Below are 22501 nucleotides of genomic sequence, written 5' to 3' on the forward strand. Positions count from 1 at the left end.
CCGCAACACTGAACATAAATGTTCAATATGTACTTAAAGGCACAGCTCAACTGTAGGTATAGTCAGCAGGTGGTGTTGGCTGGAGTGCAAGGCCCTTGGTGGAACATAGGGTAAGAAAACAAAAATGAAGGGGAGCCCGAATATAAGATCTTATACACAATTTGATATTCCATCAGAAGCCAGTGTTCGAGTTGTAACAGTGGAGTCACATGATCAAGCTTTTTGGTGTTATAGAGCAGTTTTTTTTACTATGCCGAAGGAATGGATCTTCAGGAGCTTAGTCAAGATCGGGAGGCGGGGCTGGTGGTTGGGAGGCGGGGATAGTGCTGGGCAGACTTATACGGTCTGCCAGAGCCGGTGGTGGGAAGCGGGACTGGTGGTTGGGAGGCGGGGATAGTGCTGGACAGACTTGTACGGTCTATGCCAGAGCCGGTGGTTGGGAGGCAGGGCTGGTGGCTGGGAGGTGAGGATAGTGCTGGGCAGACTTATACGGTCTGTGCCAGAGCCAGTGGTTGGGAGGAGGGGCTGGTGGTTGGGAGGCGGGGATAGTGCTGGGCATACGGTCTGTGCCCTGAAGAGCACAGGTACAAATCAAAGAAGGGTATACACAAAAAGCAGCAAATATGAGTTATCTTGTTGGGCAGACTGGATGGACCGTGCAGGTCTTTTTCTGCCGTCATCTACTATGTTACTATGTAACAGCAATATTTTGTATTAACTGTAGCTGTCTGATCGCTCTCTGACACCTTTCAAAAGTGCGTTACAGTAATCTATATGCATGACGATGAATGCATAATGTGGCTCGGTCAAACAAATGTCGAACTGACCTAATTCATCTTAAATGAAAAAAGCATGTCTTAACAATAGATGACATGTGCATTTTGAAAGAGAGATTAGATGCCAGTATTGACTGCTAATACCTTAATATCATCACTAATCTGTAGAGTAGCATTTCCTAAATTAAAAAAAAATTGGCAGTATAGGGGACTGTTGGGCTCTGTTAAATACTTGAAGACGTGTCTTTTGAATGTTAAGCTGCAGTTTGTCTTAAGCCAGGTCTGTAACTGCACCAGTTTAGCTCCGACAGCCACCAGTGAGGGAGCATCTACAGACTCTAAGGACACTAAAAATCTATACATCATCCTCCTAGATGCTTGGTATCAACTTCATAGATTGTACCAGAAAGGCCAGTGGGGGCAGAAATATATTGAATAACTTAGGTGCAAGGAGAGATCCTTGAGGGACACCGGACACCTCAGGGGAGTTCAAAACAGACAGAAACATCGTTTTGCCATAGAATCTAGTACATTCCAATGAAAAGGTAAGAGCAGTACCACTGGAGCACTTGGCTCGCTATTCCTTTGTCCAACAAGCAGGATGGGAACCAACCTAACCAAAGCCTGACCACATGATTCTTATTGACGATGGTTATACATTGACCATGTTTCCCATTATCCTTATTGCTACCCCATATCCATTCCTCTCCATTCTTCTACGCCTACCTCCCAATGCTCATTTCCTTCTGCACCCAATTCCTCCTATGTTCAATTTACTTATCCGTTAACCCCATTAATATTGTGTTTACTACGTATTGCTTACTTTTTTTTACAACTTTATAATTCTTTATACTGTTACTATTATTAAAGAATTTTTTTATTATTTTATCATATACTTACACAGAAAGTTCAACTGCAAAGTGTAATACAGCCACAATTGTAATGACTTTACAAACTTAGGAAAAATAAAATTATATTCAATTATTTACTATTGGCTTCCTTAGACCACAATATAATAATTTGGGGGGGTAGGAATTAGTGAAGTATTTTAACACATTTTCACATATTTAAACTAGAAAAATAATGACATCGTTATTCCCATTCTTCTTATCTTTTTATCTCTAAGCTTGTTTAGTATCTAAGAAGTTCTGAAGCTGATCAGGCATATAATATATATATTTTGTTTGATTTATCCTGATAACACATTTACAAGGGTACACAAGAAGGAAGGAACCACCCATTTCTAAAATTTTTGATCTCATTGACAGAAACTTTTTCCTTTTCTCCTGAGTGATTTTAGTCACATCAGGATAAAGCCAGATTTTTTGGCCTATAAAAATACGATTAGTTGACTTAAAGTAAAGTCTCATTACTGCATTTAAATCCTGTTGGAAAACAAAAGAAACTATCAACGTTCCTCTTTCACTCGCACTTGTAGTTGATTGTTCCAAGATGGCTGTGACATTTTGTAAATCCACTGAGTCTTCTCCTGGTACTTTATTCATTGTTCTTGAAATGTAATAAATTTTATTCAAAGGAGGAAATATTTCTTGGGGAAAATTCAGATTTTCTTTCAAAAATCTGCAAAACATATCATTTGGAGAGACTCCCATCATTCTAGGAAAATTTAGTAATCGGAGATTTAATCTCCTATTATAGTTCTCCATTTGTTCCATTTTTCTTCTAGTCTCCATACTATCTTTAATCACAGCCACTTTAAATTCTTCCATTTGCTTAGAGTCTGCCTGTAAGGCCTCAATTTTCTTTGAGAAATCTTGGTTAACAATTTCCATAGAGTTCTTCACTTCCTGTATCGAAAAATTAAGAGTCTTTACCTCATCTGAAGATTGTTTCAGGGTCTTTTCAATTTCTAATAGCTTCTGCCAGATCTGACTTAGATTCACCTCCGTCTCTCCAGCAGCTTCGGATCTCCCCGTCAAGTCAAGCTCCCCTGTGGGCTCCTCAAATTCACCCTTTCCGGGTCCAAGAGGAAGCCCCGTTCGACTGGCAAGCGTTGCTGGGCAAGGAGGAGTTGTAGAGCATAGCGGGGATAATGATGTTTCTATGTCCAGCGGGAGAACCGCTTCACCGGCTCCCCCCGCTAAGGACTCCGCTCCGCTAACACGGGAAACCGCGGGGAAGAAGCGCTCCAAACCTATCCTCGCCGGAGTGGATGACCCGGAAGGTAGGGGAACTCCCCGGACCGTCCCTTTGCGTTTTGTGTGCGGCATATCTAATTCAAAGAAGAATATATAAATTTTTCGGCAAGGAAGGCAGGAGACTGCTTCGAACACAACCGCTCACGGCGCCATCTTGACACGCCCCCCTCTTTATACTGTTACTATGTAAGCCGCATTGAGCCTGCCATATGTGGGGAAAGCGTGGGGTACAAATGTAATAATAATAATAGGAGTAGTTCATGATGAACCATATCAAAAGCTGCAGTCAGATCTAAAGATAGCAAGAGGGTAGATTGTTTTTTAACTAGTTCTAGCTATTTGAGCGCTTTCCTAACATGGCAGTTTTTATGCTATGGTGGGGACAGAAACCCGTCGGATTAGGTGTAGAACATTGTGGAATTTCACATGTTTAGTCAGATATTCTAGTATAACATGCTCAGTGATTTTAGAGAGAAGAGGCAACTGGGCTATCAGCCTATAATTACTTGCAAGATCCCTATTTTGATGAATACCTTTGGGTTTCGGCCGTATAGTGGCTGCTTTTCAAACTGATGGCACCAGACCCTCTGCAATACTATTCCGCACCATCTGAGTTATACAAGAAAGGAAACATTCGGCAAAACGCTTTATTAGAGACATTGACATGGGATCAGATGGTGCCATAGTGGTTCTGAAGGCGTGAATTGCTCAATCTATTTCTGCTAATGTTGGAATCTCAAATCCCACATTATGGCCAGGAGTCTGAGTATCAGGTTGCGCCATTAATATTCTAAAACCAGACCAGTTTGTAGCTCTTGAAGCTCTTGGTTTGGCACCCCTTATGTATGAGCTGAGATTAGTTCTTAGTTTAATATTTTGTTTGTGCTAAGAAAAGAGGACAGTATTGGGCTGCTGTAATATAGTATGTAGCTTATGAAGGAAGGTATCACAGTTTTGATTAGTAAAACTTTTCTCTTAATGAGTTTGGAACATACTGAACAAAGCAGAATGATTCATAATTCTGTTTCATTGTCAATATCAACAGTTCCTTATGTAGAAAATATTGTAGTTGCCATTTTAATTGACTGGAATACATAGAAATAAAGATCAATAAATAAACTTGTTCATTTTTTGTTCATCTAAACAGCTTAAGGTGAACCATAAAATACCATTTACAGGGATAATAGTCAAAACATTATGCAGTCAGGCCTGGTAAAACATAAATCAAAAATGCCACACTTAAATAATCAATGAAACTTAGATTGTGGGAAAGGCGTGGTCAAAACAGCCAGCTTTACATTTCTTACAGAAGCCCAGATTAGAATCGATTGGTCACAAGTCATATAATAATTCATTCCACAATAATGGCGTAATATACAAGAGAATTCCCTTGTCATGGCTCTAATCAACCACATACCTTTAGGGCACGGAACTCAAAAACAAGTTCTGCGAGGAACACAAGGAATTGGTTGGAATAAGTACAGGTGGACAATCTTTCAAATATTAGGAGACGTTGAGGTTTAATATTTTAGTGTGAGAAAATGTGAAAAAGTGCAATTAAAATAAACTCTAAACTCCCTAGCATAAGACAAATAAAATGATTGATGATGTCCTTTTAAGCAAGAAGATGCCCAGTAACATACTGAAAATCCTTTGTGCGTAAGTAGAAATAAGAGTCAACAAACAAGATGTAGGCGATATCTTTTTATTACACTAACTTAGAACATTGGTAAACTAGCTTTAGAGAGTTGTACTTCCGTAATCAGGTGAGCGTCCAAATCTTCGACTCAGACTCTCTCTTTTCAACTGACTGACCCGACTCAGACTTCTACTGTGTGTAGTAAAATAGAAATTTGATTAATTACAGAAACAGGATATTTGTTTATGTACAATATTAGGACCTATAGACCACAAAATATATTTTTGAAGTCTGAACAAAGATCTTGAACAAGGCTTACCCCACTGACCCAACTTAAATACCTGAACTCCGCGACACTATAACACCACAGTCCGTACTGATCACCAAACAATCTCATCTGTTCTTGCTATCCCCTTTATGGTCCCACCACATGTTCCTTCATGTGGTCCCTACCCGCCTACCTCAACTTAACCATTATTTGTATTTGTTTTACTCTGGAGTCTATCAACACCTCTCCGGTACCATGCAAGCCACATTGAGCCTGCAAATAGGTGGGAAAATGTGGGGTACAAATGTAACAACAAAAAAAATGTATATCATTTTATATATATATATATATTTTTTTTTTTGTTACATTTGTACCCCACATTTTCCCACCTATTTGCAGGTTCAATGTAGCTTACATGGTACCGGAGAGGTGTTGATAGACATTATATAATAATGATAAATTTACCATATTATGTTGTAACTTTTTTTTTATTTTATTTTGAAACTGGAGTGGTCAGTATATTTCTTCCCACTCTGACTCCAGCCAAAATTGCTTTCAACTCCACAGCCCTGCTGCCTATCCCTATAACTTGGCTATCTGCTTGAAATTGTGATCCAGAAAAATCAATGACTTGGTGAACTTTTTTTTTTTTTTTTTAATATCTGTATTAGTTTTTGTGAAAAGTGCTTCTATAAAAATTGTTTCGCATGGAAAGTGGACACCCACTTTTATGCGACCTGAACATATGCATTCCTTGGGGTGTAGTTTGGGCAGAATGCAGGCAGGTTTGTTATGTACATGAATGTTTTACAGAGTATTTCTTCAAAATTTGTAGGCAATAAATCTGGAACCATCCACAATTCATGTTACAAAAAGAATGATGTTTCCTCAATATAAATTCCTCACCTCAGACCTCAGCGGTGCAGCTTGCCAACTTATCAGTACTTTTGAATTGACGAGTCTTATGCCCCCACCTCGTCATCGGTCATTCAGGTGTGGTCTTCTAGTTCTTTCACTGATATCTTAAACTGATCTTCGAATCTCATATGGTCATATTACCTTAGTTCTATTAAATATGAAACATGCTATGCATACTCATCTTTTAAATGCGGTTTATGATCTGTAACTCAGGGGTCTTTAATCTGTCATAGACTGTTTCGCTAAAAATTGCTATATCAAGGCAATTCCCCCTAAGCGGGCAGATATCTGTAAGCCTCCATCTTTGACTCGAGTTTTATGGAGTATGCATATACACACACATTTATGCCACCTTCTGAGCAGATCTAAATTGATGTGTTGACATTTGGGTTATATCTGGGGCGCCTGTGTTATAAAGATACACAGGCAAATGTCTAAATGCAGATAAGTTCTGAGCTTTTTGTAAGAACTTTTTGCTGTTATACTTCTCTTTATGAAGGTCTAATGAAATTATAGGGATGAACACTCTCTTGCTTTTTCAGACCTATGATTATCAATAGAAATCAAACAAAAGAAAATAAGATGATACCTTTTTTTATTGGACATAACTTAATAAGACCTATGATTGAAACATGAGAGTGTTTGGCAACATTTAAATTCACACTTTGTGGTTTGTTGACTGTCCTCTCTGCTGATGGTCCATAATAATTTTTTTAAATTTTATGCTGTGATTATGTGGATGATACTTTATAAATTCAACATAGACAGTAATGTGCCATTTATCAAATAAGCTTTCCAAGAGTGTGTAAATTCTCATACATAAGTTTATACCTACTCTGAGGAAACCGTTAACTGTGTTCTTGAACCTACATATTTTATAAAATACACACATACTTTCACAACTCCACCTAAACAACACCTACAGGAATGCTTATGTGTTACGAGTATGATCTTTTCAGCGCATGTTTGCAATGGCACAAATCCATAAAAACCCTTTTTCACATGTGAAACGGATGTTTGTGGCAATAAAAGCTTTATAAAATGATCGCCATTATGCAGATGTGTTTATAATTATCCATAGCTGATAAAAAGATGGAAACCGTTGTAAAACTTAACAAGAAGATGGAAATCATTGTAAAACTTTTTTTTTTTTTTTTTATTTTCTTTAACAGACTGAGCCATTTCAAAAACCAGTTTCATTGGAACAACATCCTGATTATTCAGAATATATATTTCATCCTATGGACCTTTGTACTTTAGAAAAGGTTGGTCTGCATTAAGTACAAGTTTCTGTGCCGTAACCTGGTTTTGCTCATTTAGTTTCTGATCTTTTTTTCTACCTGCATAGTACTATTACTCATATTAGTATAATTAGAGCTTTTAATTTTAATCTGAAAAATGACCTTTCCAGGGGCACTCCTGCAAGGCTGTCGAAGGGGGGGGGGGGGGGGGTGTTGGGTGGACAACGTTTTTGAGGGCCTGGCCTCCAAGGTGGGGCCTGGTGTCCAGGGTCTGTCTCTCTCCTGCTCTTGTATGCCGGTACCGGGTTATTGCGTTAATCCTGGCCGTAGGGCAGATGCACTGACGCAGGAAGGGAGGGGGCAGTGGTGGCCTGAGTGAGGGGTGGCAACTGCGTGTGTCCTGAAGGGGTGGAGGGGGGGGGGGCTGCGGCCGCCCTGCCCCAGGCCCAGCTTTATGTCTCCTGGCACCTGTTGTTGCTGCTGGATGACATTATTGGAGTGGGTAGGGATGTTGGAGGTCTCTACAATTTTAACCCTGCATGATGCTGGCCTCAGGAGTCTGATAGGCACACTGAGCAGAGGGAGCAAAGCAGCAAGTTCCCATCGATCTGAGGAGCAGTCCAGCATTGAGCAGGTGGACAATGAGGGTGGTTGTCTGACAGCTGACACTGGGGTTTGGAGAAGGGGACAGGTGCTAGAGAGGAGTGTGGGAGAATGGGAGAAGAGGTCTGATGCTGGGGTTGGGGGCCCGTATGAGGCTGGGAATGGTAGAAGGGGGTTATCCTGGCAGATGGTGGGGTAAGTAGAAGGGGCCTGATGTTGGGGGAGAAGGGAAAGAAGTGGAAAGGGGAATTGATGCTACAAATTGGAGGAAGGCGTTCTAATGCTTGGGGCTAAGAGAAGAGGGTCTAGACTGAAAAGCTAAGTTTTGGGTCTTTGAATAGAATACACTGAAAATGCCACAACATACAAATTCAGTGATAACACCTTTTCTTCCAAACCCCCGGGAAAGCACCTAATTCTTAAAATATAAACCCCTAAAATTCCAAATGATAAACACTTAGGATCAGCAGCCCTGAATATAATCACTACCATTTAAGTTTGAGATAATTGAAGGACTTTTTTCCATATTGGACTTAGAAGGTTTTGAAAATAAGCCTGTCAGTTGTTCCTGTAGAGATATAATTTGCTAGGACTTTATGGTCATTTTTGTATAAATGTCTACTCCTAGCCAATATTATCAGATTTAGGAAAAACCTGTCTTGAGTTTTGGTTCCTGTTTGTATTGAACAGTTGCTAGATTGTACAGAAAAGCAGAATGGGGTTCACACACTCCGCAGCAATCGAACACAACAGAAAAAAGGGGGGTGGAGAGGGCCCAATGTCAAGAGATCAGTCACCACACTCAAGGGTAAGATGCTCCAGAAAAACCTTTATTTGGACCCAACATGGTCCATGTTTTGGCTGTATCAGGCTTCTTCAGGGGTCAATCAATGGATGTTCTATAATATATCAATTGATGGAGCATTTACTGATCAATTAATAAGAGTCACATGAAGCCTCCTTCATGCTTGTGCTTCCTTAAATCCACTCATCTAGGCCTTCAGGGTCATTCACCTCCAGTAACAAGCAGTTACTGGACCGTGTTGGGTCCAAATAAAGGTTTTTCTGGAGCATCTTACCCTTGAGTGTGGTGACTGATCTCTTGACATTGGGCCCTCTCCACCCCCCTTTTTTCAGTTGCTAGATTGTGTCAAATGTAGATTTCAAGCCAGTGTTACTGAAGTTAGGTGCAGTGTCGTCAATAGATTGTTTTTTTTTTCCCTCCATTAAAATTTTCAAAATGCAATCAGTCTGTATAGTAGAACTTTGTGTTGTACACAAAAGTTTATTTGAATTCATGAAGAATGAACTGCTGCAGTTCAAACACATGCAAAGCAGCTCATACTTTATGAATGTTTCTGAACACTGATATGTAAAAATATATTCATGGGCCATGTTTTGCAAAAAAACATAACTATACCTCAGTGGGACTTGTAGTATGGTATTTTTTTGCACGTGCAAGTTTGCTTTCTAGTTCATTTGGGTTGTAACTCTTGCATTAAAAGCCAAGAACCATGGAAATCTGCAGGATAATACATCAGCCCTTTAGTTTGTCATAAGTGAGCCATATAAAACAAGAAGGAAAAAGTCTGTTCAAAAATATTTCACAGAAGTGAAATCATTCCATCTAAAATGATAATTACATTTTCTTCCTTTCAGAATGTAAAAAAGAAAATGTATGGTTGCACTGAAGCATTTCTGGCTGATGCCAAATGGATTTTACACAACTGCATTATTTACAATGGAGGTAGGCGTCGGTCTCCCTGTGATGTCGTCAGCCCTGGGTGCCATTGGTTTGAAATCTGTCGCGCGTGGTGTCATCAAGCCCAGGATGTAAATGGACATCCACGCCAGTGATGTTGCACCGAGCGGCTTTTATTTTCGTACTGTGATTCTTCACCCTCATTTACAGGCATGGTTTAAAGCAAATTCAGGAACCAAAAGTCAGGGTTCATGGGACAACTGTAATGTTGCCCTTCATATTGAATAAATATTAAGGGATGATGACCTTTTATTTGGGCTGTAATCATGTGCAGTTTGGAAGATGGATAGAATAGAGAGACATTTATTTTGTACTGTGATTTGGGCAGATACTTTTTCTGGTTATGCTACATGTTGCTATGTCATAGGATGCAACCTGAGCAAGAGCGATGTTGATGACAATCATTTCAATTCTACTACTACTGCTATTTAACATTTCTAAAGTGCTACCAGTGTTACGCAGCACTGTACAATTTGTGATATCACTAATAATTTATTTCCATTTAACATGGGTTGCATAATTAAGGGCCTCTTTTATCAAGCCGCGCAGCAATGCCGACAGAGCTTATTCAAAGTGAATGGGCTTTGTTGGCATTGCCGCACCAGGAACCGCTAGCGCAGTTTGATAAGAGGCCCTGAGTTTGCTATGAAAGTAAAAAAAAAAAAAAAAGAAGTAAACAGCCTTTCAAGCAATCTACCTTCTTTATAGTGCTCGCTTAACACAAATGAGTTCTTTTGCTAGATTGCCATGATGTACCCAAATATTTTTCATTTAATTGGATGTAGCCTACCCCTTTTCATCAATAGCCGAAAATGTAGGTATAGTAGGTATTTTCCTGTGTCCAAAATTTGGTCTCTTGTGTGTTAAAATTAATTTATGTAAGGTAAACTGCTCAAATATGTGAACACACTAATTTATATCAAATTTGATTGTGTTCAGTATATGAATTTTCTTGATGGTAGAACTTCTCATAGGCATACTATCTTTTGTATCAGGATGTGGCAGTTGTGACTAGTGCCAAAGAAAAATTGGACAGTGGACCTTGCAGTTGAGGTCCATTCTTTCCAATGTAGCATTGACCTCTGGTTGTGTAGAGCAGGGGTTCTCAACCCTGGCCTTAGGACACATTCATTCAGTCAGGTGTTTAGGATACCCATAATAAATATGTATGAGATAAATTTGCATACAGTGGAGGCGGTGCATTGCAAATATATCTCAAAGTTAAGATTAAATAAACTAGAGTCCTACTTGTTATTGAATATAATCACTCAAGAGGCCTGTTTAGACCTCGGCGGTGCCTCACATAGCAGTAAGCTTTCATGCTTCAAGAATTATGCACCGAGTTCGTCATCGGTCTAAATATCTTTTTATTGACATCTATTTTTATCAATCTAAATTATTTCAATGAAGTGAAAAGGATGACAGTGCAAATCAATAAATATTTGAATTGTGAACTTATCTTTGTTGGCTCAGGGATAGGCAGTCCGACATGGCACATATTTCGCATAGAGCTGTCTCAAGGATGTACCCCCGTTATAACTTAGCTCCTTCTCTCATCAGCTTGCCCCTGAGCTGACAAAGCTAAGTTCACTATTCGAATATTTATTAATATGCATTGTCATGCTTTTGACTTAAATGAAATAACTTAGATTGATAAAAGTAGATGTCAATGAAAAGATATTTAGACCGATGAGGAACTCTGTGCATAATTCTCGAAACATAAAAACTTAATGCTTTGAGTTGCACCGCCGAGGTCTATATTGGACTATTAAGTGATTATATTCAATAACAAGTTAGACTGTGGTTTATTTAATCTTAAACTTTGTGATCGACACTGGAGTTACCTTTTACCATATTATTTTTAGCTGTGCAAATTTATCTCATGCATATTTGTTGTGGCTATGTTGAAAACCAGCTTGACTTGAGATCCCTGGTCTAGAGGCATTTTCACTCTTTAGTTTTTCTCCTTTTGTAATGGTTAGTGATAACATGGTTTTGTTTTTTGTTTTGTTATAATTTTGATACTATGTTCATAGATGTTGATATTTTTTCCGTCTTTCTGTTTTTTTAGGAAACCACAAGTTAACACAAACTGCAAAAGTCATAATCAAAATTTGTGAGCATGAAGTAAGTGTTTCCCAGTGAACTTTGTGCTGGATTATTTCATCTAGTTATAATTCTTCCCACATGTAATACTTTTGCTGTTTTTTTTTCTTTGTGAGCACAATTAGTCTTGGACATTGAATTTCTTCATTGTAGCTCAAACAATGGAACAGTGCAACACTGCAGATAAATTGGATGTATCTAGCAAACAATCCAAAATGCTCGTGGATATATATATATTTTTAAAATTAAGTATTAGTCCGTACAGCAGTGGGAATTATTAGATGATGATTTTTTGTGAATTCCTAAACCAAAACGGGAGTGCATGCAATGACATGGCAAGAGTAATTGGCCAATGATGAGCATTGCTAAGGCTATTACTGTTAGAAAATGTCTCAAGAATTAGAAAATAAAGCTTTCATCTACTTTTATCAGATGTCCACTGAAGCTGTTTACTGATTGACACCAGTATTTTGGGATCTAATAGTTTGATAATCAAATACATATTTATATTGAATGGATCTAATGCATTTCTTAATGTTCCAAACATAGAAACCCATGTTCCCAAAGATATTAATATACATGAGATTTTTGTATCTAAGGATTGGATTTGATTAAGTTTCAGAATTTCCGTGCATTGTAAGCAGTTGAGTACATAAGGGGGCAGTATATGCTATGTTAGTGGAATGGTGCTAGGTAGGGTCAGCAAAGGTTTGATATTAGCTGAATGCCATTACATAAGAACATAAGAATAGCCATGCTATGTCAGACCAATGGTCCATCTAGCCCAGTATCTTGTTTCCAACAGTGGCCAATTCAGGACACAAGTACCTGGCAGAAACCCAAATAGTAGCAATATTCCATTCTTAACAGTCCCAGGGCAAGCAGCAGCTTCCCCATGTCTAACTCAATTGAAGACTATGGACTTTTTCTCCAGGAACGTGTCCAAACCTTTTTTTAAACCCATATATGCAAACTGCTGTTACTACATCTGCGGCAAAGAGTTCCAAGAGCTTAACTATTTGTTGAGTGAAAAAATATTTTCTCCTATTTGTTTTAAAAGTTTTTCCATGTAACTTCATGGAGTGTTCTCTAGTCTTTGTACTTTTGAAAGAGTAAAAAATCGATTCACTTCTGCTCATTCTACACCATTCAGGATTTTGTAGACCTTATTTGTATCTCCCCTCAGCCATCTCTTAACCAAGCTGAAGAGCCCTAACCTCTTTAGTCTTTCTTTATATGAGAGTAGTTAATCCCCTTTATCATTTTTGTCACTCTTCTTTGAATCTTCTGTAATTCTGCTTTATCTTTTTGAGATACAGTGACCAGAACTGAATGCAATACTGAAGGTGAGGTCGCAGTAAAAAATCTTGCTTTCCACTATTCTAGAACCTGTGGGATTGCTATGTTACTCAGCCAGCAGGTGGAGATAGAGAACTGAAAACGGAACTGAGACATCTCTCGGCATCCAGTGAAGTCCAGCTCCTCAGTATTTTCTATATCTAGAAGGTGGATGGATACACTTTTCAGCCTCTACTCTGAGTGACTTGCTCCTGTTCCAGTTGGTCATCTGGTCCCCAGTTGAACTTTGCAGGTGGCAACAAAGTTGTCCACAGAGATTATATTTCCGCAAGATGCATATCATCGGGGCGCCGGGGTTTAGTTGGGAAGAGGGGGATAAAATATATAAGCAATGGGGACAGAGGGGGCTACGACAATTGGGTCAATTATGGGAGGAGGGGGCATTGCGCCCATATAGCGAATTGCAAGAAGAATTTGATCTCCCATCGCTAAGGATGTAAAAAGAATTGAAGCAGTGCAAAGAAAAGCTACGAGAATGGTATGGAATTTGCGTTACAAGATGTATGAGGCGAGACTTGCCGACCTAAACATGTATACGCTGGAGGAAAGGAGAAACGGGTGATGTGATACAGACTTTCAAATATTTGAAAGGTATTAATCCACAAATGAACCTTTTCCGGAGATGCAAAGGCGGTAGAACGAGAGGACGTGAAATGAGATTGAAGGGGGGCAGACTCAAGAAAAATGTCAGGAAGTATTTTTTCACGGATAGAGTAGAGGATGCTTGGAATGCCCTCCCGCGGGAGGTGGTGAAGATGAAAACGGTAACGGAATTCAAACATGTGTGGGATAAACATAAAGGAATCCTGTTCAGAAGGAATGGATCCTCAGGAGCTTAGCCGAGATTGGGTGGCAGAACTGGTGGTGGCAGGCGGGGCTGGTGGTTGGGAGGCGGGGATAGTGCTGGGCAGACTTATGGTCTGTTCCAGAGCCGGTGGTGGGAGGCGGGACTGGTGGTTGGGAGGCGTTGGTAGTGCTGGGCAGACTTATACGGTCTGTGCCAGAGCCTGTGGTGGGAGGTGGGGCTGGTGGTTGGGAGGCGGGGATAGTGCTGGGCAGACTGATACGGTCTGTGCCCTGAAGAGGACAGGTACAAATCAAAGTAGGGTATACACAAAAAGTAGCACATATGAGTTTAGCTTGTTGGGCAGACTGGATGGACCGTGCAGGTCTTTTTCTGCTGTCATCTACTATGTTACTATGAGGCATATTTTCAAAGCACTTTGGGAGGCTAAGTTCCATAGGTTTCTATGGAACTTTGGGAGGCTAAGTGCTTTGAAAATGAGCCTCTATGTAACATATGTTTTATTACACTAGACTTAGGGATTATATTTTGCGGAAAGCTAAAGGAGAATTACAATTGGCTGAAGCAGAGCTAGAACGAGCAATGGGTGGAAATAGTCGTAAAAGATGTGTGTCAAGAATATATGCGGCATTGCTATCACATAGGAACCCAATACTGGCTTATATACAGAAGTGGGAACGGGATACAGGGACCACACACGACATGCAGAATTGGTCACAGGCGATGGGGTTTTTGTTAAAAGGCTTGGTGAATAGCTCCATGATAGAAAACGGATATAAGATTCTGTACCGCTGGTATTTTACTCCACACAGAATAGCGAGAATGTTTCCAGGGGCCTCGAATCAATGCTGGAGGGGATGTCAAGCTAAGGGGGATATGATCCACATATGGTGGTCCTGCCCAAAGATACAAATGTTCTGGAAGGATCTGCTTATATTGATGCAGCAGATCTTGGGCAGCGAGTATCCGAGAACTGAGGGTCACTGTTTGTTGCAGTTCCGCCCGCCAGGCATAACTGTTGCATTGCATAAGCTGGCTTCTGTGGTCTTGGGAACGGCTAAGATTGCGATTGCCGCGGCCTGGAAACAACAGTTGGCCCCTCCACTTGTTAAAGTTATATATAAAGTGGACTATATGTATCAGATGGCAAAGCTAACAGCACTGAAGAATGGCCGGATGATACAATTCCACAAGGTATGGGATAAATATAAGACCTGGAGAGCTAAGGCAGGAATCGAATTGGACGCCCCACAGCTAGTGACACCAGCACTATAGATTCAATGTATAAACTCGGGTACACTCAGAACGGCCATATTAATTACATAAGTTATAAGCGCAGGAGACCTCCAGGAGAAGGAAGGTGGAGGAGGGAAGGGAAGGGTGGGATGATGATAAGATGAAAAATGTGTTATTGATATATTCTATATGCATACTGTATTCGCATTTAAAATAAAGTTTGGAAAAAAAAAAAGAACTTTGCAGGTGGCTTGAGTCTGCAGAGTCATATCTGGAGGTCTTCAGATCTCTGTGGTGCCCTCTGAATTTATTTCTTCCCTCTCTTTCCTCTTTTTATAGTTTTGATTCTAAAGGGACTGCTTCAAACAGACCTTTTGAAAGTTAACACAGTAATCAGATTGCCCTACTGACCTTTGCAGCTATTCTACTTTTTTTTTTTTTTTAACAGTACCTTAATTAACACCTAATTCAGGTCAGTAATACTGCTACCTCACCTCTAGCTAGGCAAAGAACAAAATAACTTTTTCTTTTAAGACAGAAAGCTTGAGCCCTGTTGTTTGTTTATTTAGATTTGCTAGATTGCTCTAACTACCTGAGCAGAGTGGTGTACAGAGTCAAAAAATGTAATATTTGATAGGGAAGGGTACAGTCATGCAAAAAAAAAAAAAAAAAGTACAAGAACACACATTACTCAGTCAAACACAGAGAAAAACAAAACCTGCTTCAACTGACAGGTTTTCAGATTTGCCTTAAAGCTGGGGAGAGAAGAGAAACTACGAAGGGCAAGGGGCAACAAATTCCAAATGTGGGAGGAGAGAAAGAGGAAAGTGTGGTGCCTGGTTGTTTCAAGTTTGGCAAGTCTTAGGGCCTTGTTGTTCTATCCTTTTTAATGCTCTAGTGTGTTATATTTAAGTTTCAACTTCTGGCAGAAAGTTTCAGTTGAAAACTGTGGGAAAAAGGGTTGTACTCTATGTAAACTAGTTAATAAAGTTTGCTTTTTTGTGTGTGCTTGTTTTGTTTTAATGAGCACCTGTGCTTCACTTTTGGGTTTGCAAAGGTGCATGCGCACAGGAGCTGAGCTTAGCATGAAACTCTTCTGTGCACGTGGCAAGAATGTTTTTTGCTTGCTTGCGCTTTTACAGTGCACATATAATTTGAATATCGGTTCCTTTGCGCATTGGTGAGCTAGGTTTCTGTGGTGTTCCAGCGGTATGGTTTCTTCGCTGTTGGCTTACAGTGGGAGTTCTGAGCATGGGCATGTTTGACATATAAAGTATCTGTAAAGAGATACTATTTTGCAACTCAACAAAATAGAAAATACCATCTGTTGTGCTTAAGAAATCTCACTGTGTACAGATTGGCTCACATTACATGGTTTATGTCATGAAGCTGCAATCTAATTCTGCTTTTCCTCTGAACAAAGCCCATGTGATTCATATAACTTTTTCTCTGGTATAGCAGATTTGGTTTCCATGGTTCATCTCACTAGCAGCAAATCAGCCAGCCTACCTGGAAAACCAGCCTAGCCTCCTGACCCAAAAGGGATGTTAACTACTATAGTCCAGTCTCAAGTCTCTTGCATACAATATGGCTATTGAGAGGCAGATAATCTCCTGACTGCCTGACTGATAAAATAGCCTCATAACCTCCTAGAAAAATCTCAGTCAAAACGGACTTGCTTTGCACAGTACTATCTTATGTCTTAGCTTTTACAACAGTGTGACAGGTTTAATTCAGTGTACCTCCACTTGTCCATCATTGCAGCCTTCCAATAGCACATAGACAGTGGACCCATGTGTGTCCACCTCTTTTTTTTTTTTTTTTTTTTTTAACAGGCTCATGTGAGGGTTGATGCACAGCTCCATGCAGACACTGTCTTCTTCATGGCATGCTTACCCAGCTGCTAGAACCCCTTTGAAGCATTGGGACAAGCTTCCTGGAAAACTGCATTCCTGATTTCTATTACTTCTATGTACACAGTGGATGAACCAAGGCAGGAGCCATCAGATTGACGTACATAGATTCCATGCTGCCTACCCACAGGAATTAGCAGTTAATTTCATTTTCAAGTGCTCAAGACAGCTGCTTAGAGTAGCCCATGGCTGTTGAAAGCAGGCAGAATAGCAATCGAGTCATTCCGTGTCAAGTGGACCAGGGGTCCCCACCTCACCATCTCAGATTTTGATGTAATTTGGTACATAGTTTCTTTATGATAAAAAACTAAGCTGTGCAAAATTTTAGTTCAAAAGACTAAGAATTGGAGGTTCTAGGGGACCTCAAGTAAAGGGTTGCAAAATGTCGCCTGAGCAAAAATGATATTTTGGGCCAACTTCCAGAAGCTGTAAAACTGGAAGTTTTAGTAGTACAAGGGGGATATTTGGAGAAACCGCACTACTTTTAGGGCTTAATGAACTGGCAAAACCCCATGTTCCTAGTCCTCTTACGTTTTGAATGGTTTAGGCGCAAACGTTGCCAAAAAAACGGCAAAAATCAATTTACAGCGATGTTGAGGCTGCTGTAGTTTCTAAACTAGTTGGCCTTTCAGGTTGATGTTTGGTAGGTGTACTAAATGCACAGCTGTAATGAGGCATTCCAATGTGCAGCACTTTCCTTCAAGTGGTTGAAAAATTATAAGCATTCAAAGTTGGTATAAAAAGCATTTTTGCCCATTTTGGTCTATCTTTGATGCCCTTGATCTCCAGTGGCAAAAATGCTTTTTATACCAACTTTGAACGCTTATAGTTTTTCAACCACTTGAAGGAAAGTGCTGCAAATTGGCATGCCTCATTACAGCCGTGCATTTAGTACATCTACCAAAAATCAACCTGAAAGGCCAACTAGTTTAGAAACTACAGCAGCCTCAACATCGTTGTAAATTGATTTTTGCCGTTCTTTTGGCAATGTTTGCGCCTAAACCATTCAAAAAGTAAGAGGACTAGGAACATGGGGTTTTGCCAGTTCATTAAGCTCTAAAAGTAGTGCAGGTTCTCCAAATACAGTGGGGGAAATAAGTATTTGATCCCTTGCTGATTTTGTAAGTTTGCCCACTGACAAAGACATGAGCAGCCCATAATTGAAGGGTAGGTTATTGGTAACAGTGAGAGATAGCACATCACAAATTAAATCCGGAAAATCACATTGTGGAAAGTATATGAATTTATTTGCATTCTGCAGAGGGAAATAAGTATTTAATCCCTCTGGCAAACAAGACCTAATACTTGGTGGCAAAACCCTTGTTGGCAAGCACAGCGGTCAGACGTCTTCTGTAGTTGATGATGAGGTTTGCACACATGTCAGGAGGAATTTTGGTCCACTCCTCTTTGCAGATCATCTCTAAATCATTAAGAGTTCTGGGCTGTCGCTTGGCAACTCGCAGCTTCAGCTCCCTCCATAAGTTTTCAATGGGATTAAGGTCTGGTGACTGGCTAGGCCACTCCATGACCCTAATGTGCTTCTTCCTGAGCCACTCCTTTGTTGCCTTGGCTGTATGTTTTGGGTCATTGTCGTGCTGGAAGACCCAGCCACGACCCATTTTTAAGGCCCTGGCGGAGGGAAGGAGGTTGTCACTCAGAATTGTACGGTACATGGCCCCATCCATTCTCCCATTGATGCGGTGAAGTAGTCCTGTGCCCTTAGCAGAGAAACACCCCCAAAACATAACATTTCCACCTCCATGCTTGACAGTGGGGACGGTGTTCTTTGGGTCATAGGCAGCATTTCTCTTCCTCCAAACACGGCGAGTTGAGTTCATGCCAAAGAGCTCAATTTTGTCTCATCTGACCACAGCACCTTCTCCCAATCACTCTCGGCATCATCCAGGTGTTCACTGGCAAACTTCAGACGGGCCGTCACATGTGCCTTCCGGAGCAGGGGGACCTTGCGGGCACTGCAGGATTGCAATCCGTTATGTCGTAATGTGTTACCAATGGTTTTCGTGGTGACAGTGGTCCCAGCTGCCTTGAGATCATTAACAAGTTCCCCCCTTGTAGTTGTAGGCTGATTTCTAACCTTCCTCATGATCAAGGATACCCCACGAGGTGAGATTTTGCGTGGAGCCCCAGATCTTTGTCGATTGACAGTCATTTTGTACTTCTTCCATTTTCTTACTATGGCACCAACAGTTGTCTCCTTCTCGCCCAGCGTCTTACTGATGGTTTTGTAGCCCATTCCAGCCTTGTGCAGGTGTATGATCTTGTCCCTGACATCCTTAGACAGCTCCTTGCTCTTGGCCATTTTGTAGAGGTTAGAGTCTGACTGATTCACTGAGTCTGTGGACAGGTGTCTTTCATACAGGTGACCATTGCCGACAGCTGTCTGTCATGCAGGTAACGAGTTGATTTGGAGCATCTACCTGGTCTGTAGGGGCCAGATCTCTTACTGGTTGGTGGGGGATCAAATACTTATTTCCCTCTGCAGAATGCAAATAAATTCATATACTTTCCACAATGTGATTTTCCGGATTTAATTTGTGATGTGCTATCTCTCACTGTTACCAATAACCTACCCTTCAATTATGGGCTGCTCATGTCTTTGTCAGTGGGCAAACTTACAAAATCAGCAAGGGATCAAATACTTATTTCCCCCACTGTATCCCCCTTGTACTACTAAAACATCCAGTTTCACAGCTTCTGGAAGTTGGCCCAAAATGTCATTTTTGCTCAAGTGACATTTTGCAACCCTTTACATGAGGTCCTCTAGAACCTCCAATTTTTAGTCTTTTGAACTAAAATTATTCACAGCTTAGTTTTTTATCATAAAGAAGCTATGTACCAAATTTCATCAAAATCTGAGATGGTGAGGTGGGGACGACCTTTAAAATTGGTCCACTTGACACGGAATGACTCAATCCCAAGATGAGAGATTAGAAGTCAAGACAAATCATTCCTTTCAGTACCGTTCTCCACCACCGCCAACTCCAGGCTCTGCCTTTCCTGCCTTGCCTCTCCCCATGCTTGGAATAAACTCCCTGAGCCCATACGCCAGGCCCCCTCCCTACCCATCTTCAAATCCTTGCTCAAAACCCACCTCTTCAATGTTGCCTTTGGCACCTAACCACTATACCACTATTCAAGAAATCTAGACTGCCCAACTTGACATTTCGTCCTTTAGATTGTAAGCTCCTTTGAGCAGGGACTGTCCTTCTTTGTTAAACTGTACAGCTCTGCGTAACCCTAGTAGCGCTCTAGAAATGTTAGTAGTAGTAGTAAGTCTCAACCATTACATTATTTTCACTTGACTGACTGAAGGCCTAGTAAGTTACTAAGCGGAAAAGTATCGGTCTTGGCTACCATTAAGACATGCAGTTTTACTGTTAACTCCAATTGTTAGTGACTAGGTCTCATTGCGTAAAATGGGACCTATGCTAAAACAACACGTTAGTGGTAAAATAATACATCTTTTTGGTAACCCATGTGGATAACTAAGCCCCTGAACATTTGGACCTTACTAATAGTGTAATACCCCATGGGTATTACTAAAAGTTGTATTAAGAGTTTTTTTTCCAGAGGTCCTGGGGGAAGGGAGTTCCCTGCCAGTGTGCTGGGGAGAGAAAGTTGGCCAGGGGAGGGGGTTGGCAGAGAAGTTGCAGAAGTAAAGTGACAACGGGTGAAGTTTGAAAAGAAACAAAAGGGATTGCAAAGGAGGTACATGAGGTCTTTGGTTGCCTCTATCCCCGCCAAGACCCTTGGAAGTATTGGGGATCCTGGAGTGAGAGAAATAAATACAGGCTGGTTACAGGAGTAGTTGCTGGTCCTCTAAGTGGCAACTGAGAAGGAGATAGAGCTTCAGGTAGATAAGGGGAAGCCAGCCTGTAAGCGAGGAGTCAGAACAGGGGAAGCCTGTGAGGTACACTGCTGGAAGAAGGACAGACTAAAGGGTCTGTACCTGAAAGAGTTGGCTTGGTATCAGGAGTAACAGAAGCAGCCGTGGACTTATTCCTGACACAACAGGATAGGTGAAGGACAGGACTCTGTAAATATATACAGTATTAGTTTAAAGAAAGTGTGAAGGGAAGTGACTGAGATTATCATGGATGGTCTTTAATGTATAATATGCATAAGGAGTTCTGAAGAGTTTAACTGCTGATTACAGAAGTTCCAGTAAAGTTATTGGGCATTCTTTTTTTTTTTTTTTTATATATATATATATACTCTTATTTATTGCAATTCAACCTTAAACAAAGTTTAGACAACTCGTAATAAAATATACAATTGATTCGCCTTAGTTTCTAACATTTTATCCCAACTAAACTCCTCCCCCCTCCCCCCTCCCCCTCAGAAATAAGAATTCAATATTTTGCTTCTTGCTACTGGAGTGAGAGTGTCCCAAAATGGTGACCAGGTACGACAGAATTGGTCGCCTCTCTTGGAGGCCAGGTCTTGTATCCCTTTCTTCTCTAAGGCACATGCTTGAATCATTGCCAATCTCCAGTGGGAAATGCTCGGGTGATCCACATCCAGCCACAATTGCAGAATAACACGCTTTGCCATCAAAAGTTATTGGGCATTCGTTAAAAAAAAAAAACAACCTTCTGGAGTGCAGCATGATTTTTGGCTTTCTTTAGAGTGAAAAAAAAGACCCCTACTAAAGTCTCTCAAACTCCCAACACCCTGGATCGCTATTCCAGATCATTGACCCATTCTCGAGCTCGTGGTTGGATGGCAGTGACTTGGTGAGCTGAGTGGAGAAAGATAAAGTACTGTGAGGAATATTATCTGTCCCTGTGACCCAGGTCTGAGTGAACTGAGCTGGTGTAGGTGAGATCCGGGTTACAATAGTTATTTAAAAAAAAAAAGTGTTAATGAATCAACTAGAAGGTGTCAAAACTTTTGCATCTGCCATATTCACGTCAGTATTTTAGTGTTGAAAAAACAGCATTAATATTTTCAGAAATATATTTGTTTAACTTTGAACCATATGGAGGTTGTGTCAGCTTTTGTCCACTTAGTATTCATTGAGACATAGAATTTGATCAGGGGTGCATAAACCTTTGCATATAACTGTGTTAAGTGTAATGATGGACCATGAGCAATGTGTTAGTAGGTTGTATTCCACTTATCTGACCAGAATATTGGGAGCATTTCTCTTCAACTGCTTGCAATTGACATATTTATTGTTAGAAGCCTAAACAAAGGCATGGGTTGGAGGATAACATCTTCAAATTTACAGCTGAACTCTTCACGCAAGTGATCTGTTCCACAATTCAATACAAAGGTCTTTTTTAAGACCATTTGTACACTATTCGCCAGTATTTCTTATTCTGGATCATCATTAGCTGTCTACCTTAGTATTTAGACTCCTGATGCAGGCCCTTTGGCCGAAACACAACGGTTGTGTCGAGTCAAATATACGAGTCAAATATACTAATTAATAAAATTTGGTTTAGCTTTACTGTGATCCAGTCTCTGGAACTCCTGGTTTTGTGCCCACTTTTTTGTTTGTTTTATGGTAGGTGTAGTTACAACACTAATCACTTTACTGGTCAGACTGGATGGGCCAATCCACCATTTTATCTGCCATCATTTACTATATTACTGTATGTTAGGTATTAAATGAGAGCACAAGAACACAGTGGAGAAGGCAAAGAACAAAGAGATACAAGGAACAGATCTCCACAGGTAACACAAAGCA

At 40.5% G+C, this 22501-nt stretch overlaps 1 protein-coding gene across 3 annotated transcripts in view; it reads left to right on the top strand.

Moving 5' to 3' along the window:
* LOC115475673 (protein kinase C-binding protein 1-like) overlaps positions 1-22501 on the top strand; it is a 147291-nt gene that overhangs the window by 57509 nt on the left and 67281 nt on the right. For 2 of the 3 annotated variants that reach the window (XM_030211593.1, XM_030211591.1), the window contains exons 6-8: positions 6933-7025; positions 9264-9351; positions 11438-11493. In XM_030211593.1, the coding sequence (XP_030067453.1) occupies positions 6933-7025; positions 9264-9351; positions 11438-11493 (237 nt within the window). The remainder of the gene's footprint in view (positions 1-6932; positions 7026-9263; positions 9352-11437; positions 11494-22501) is intronic. The other variant, XM_030211592.1, reaches the window with a different exon arrangement.

The sequence above is a fragment of the Microcaecilia unicolor genome, chromosome 8 (genome assembly GCF_901765095.1).
Source record: "Microcaecilia unicolor chromosome 8, aMicUni1.1, whole genome shotgun sequence".
Taxonomy (NCBI): domain Eukaryota; kingdom Metazoa; phylum Chordata; class Amphibia; order Gymnophiona; family Siphonopidae; genus Microcaecilia; species Microcaecilia unicolor.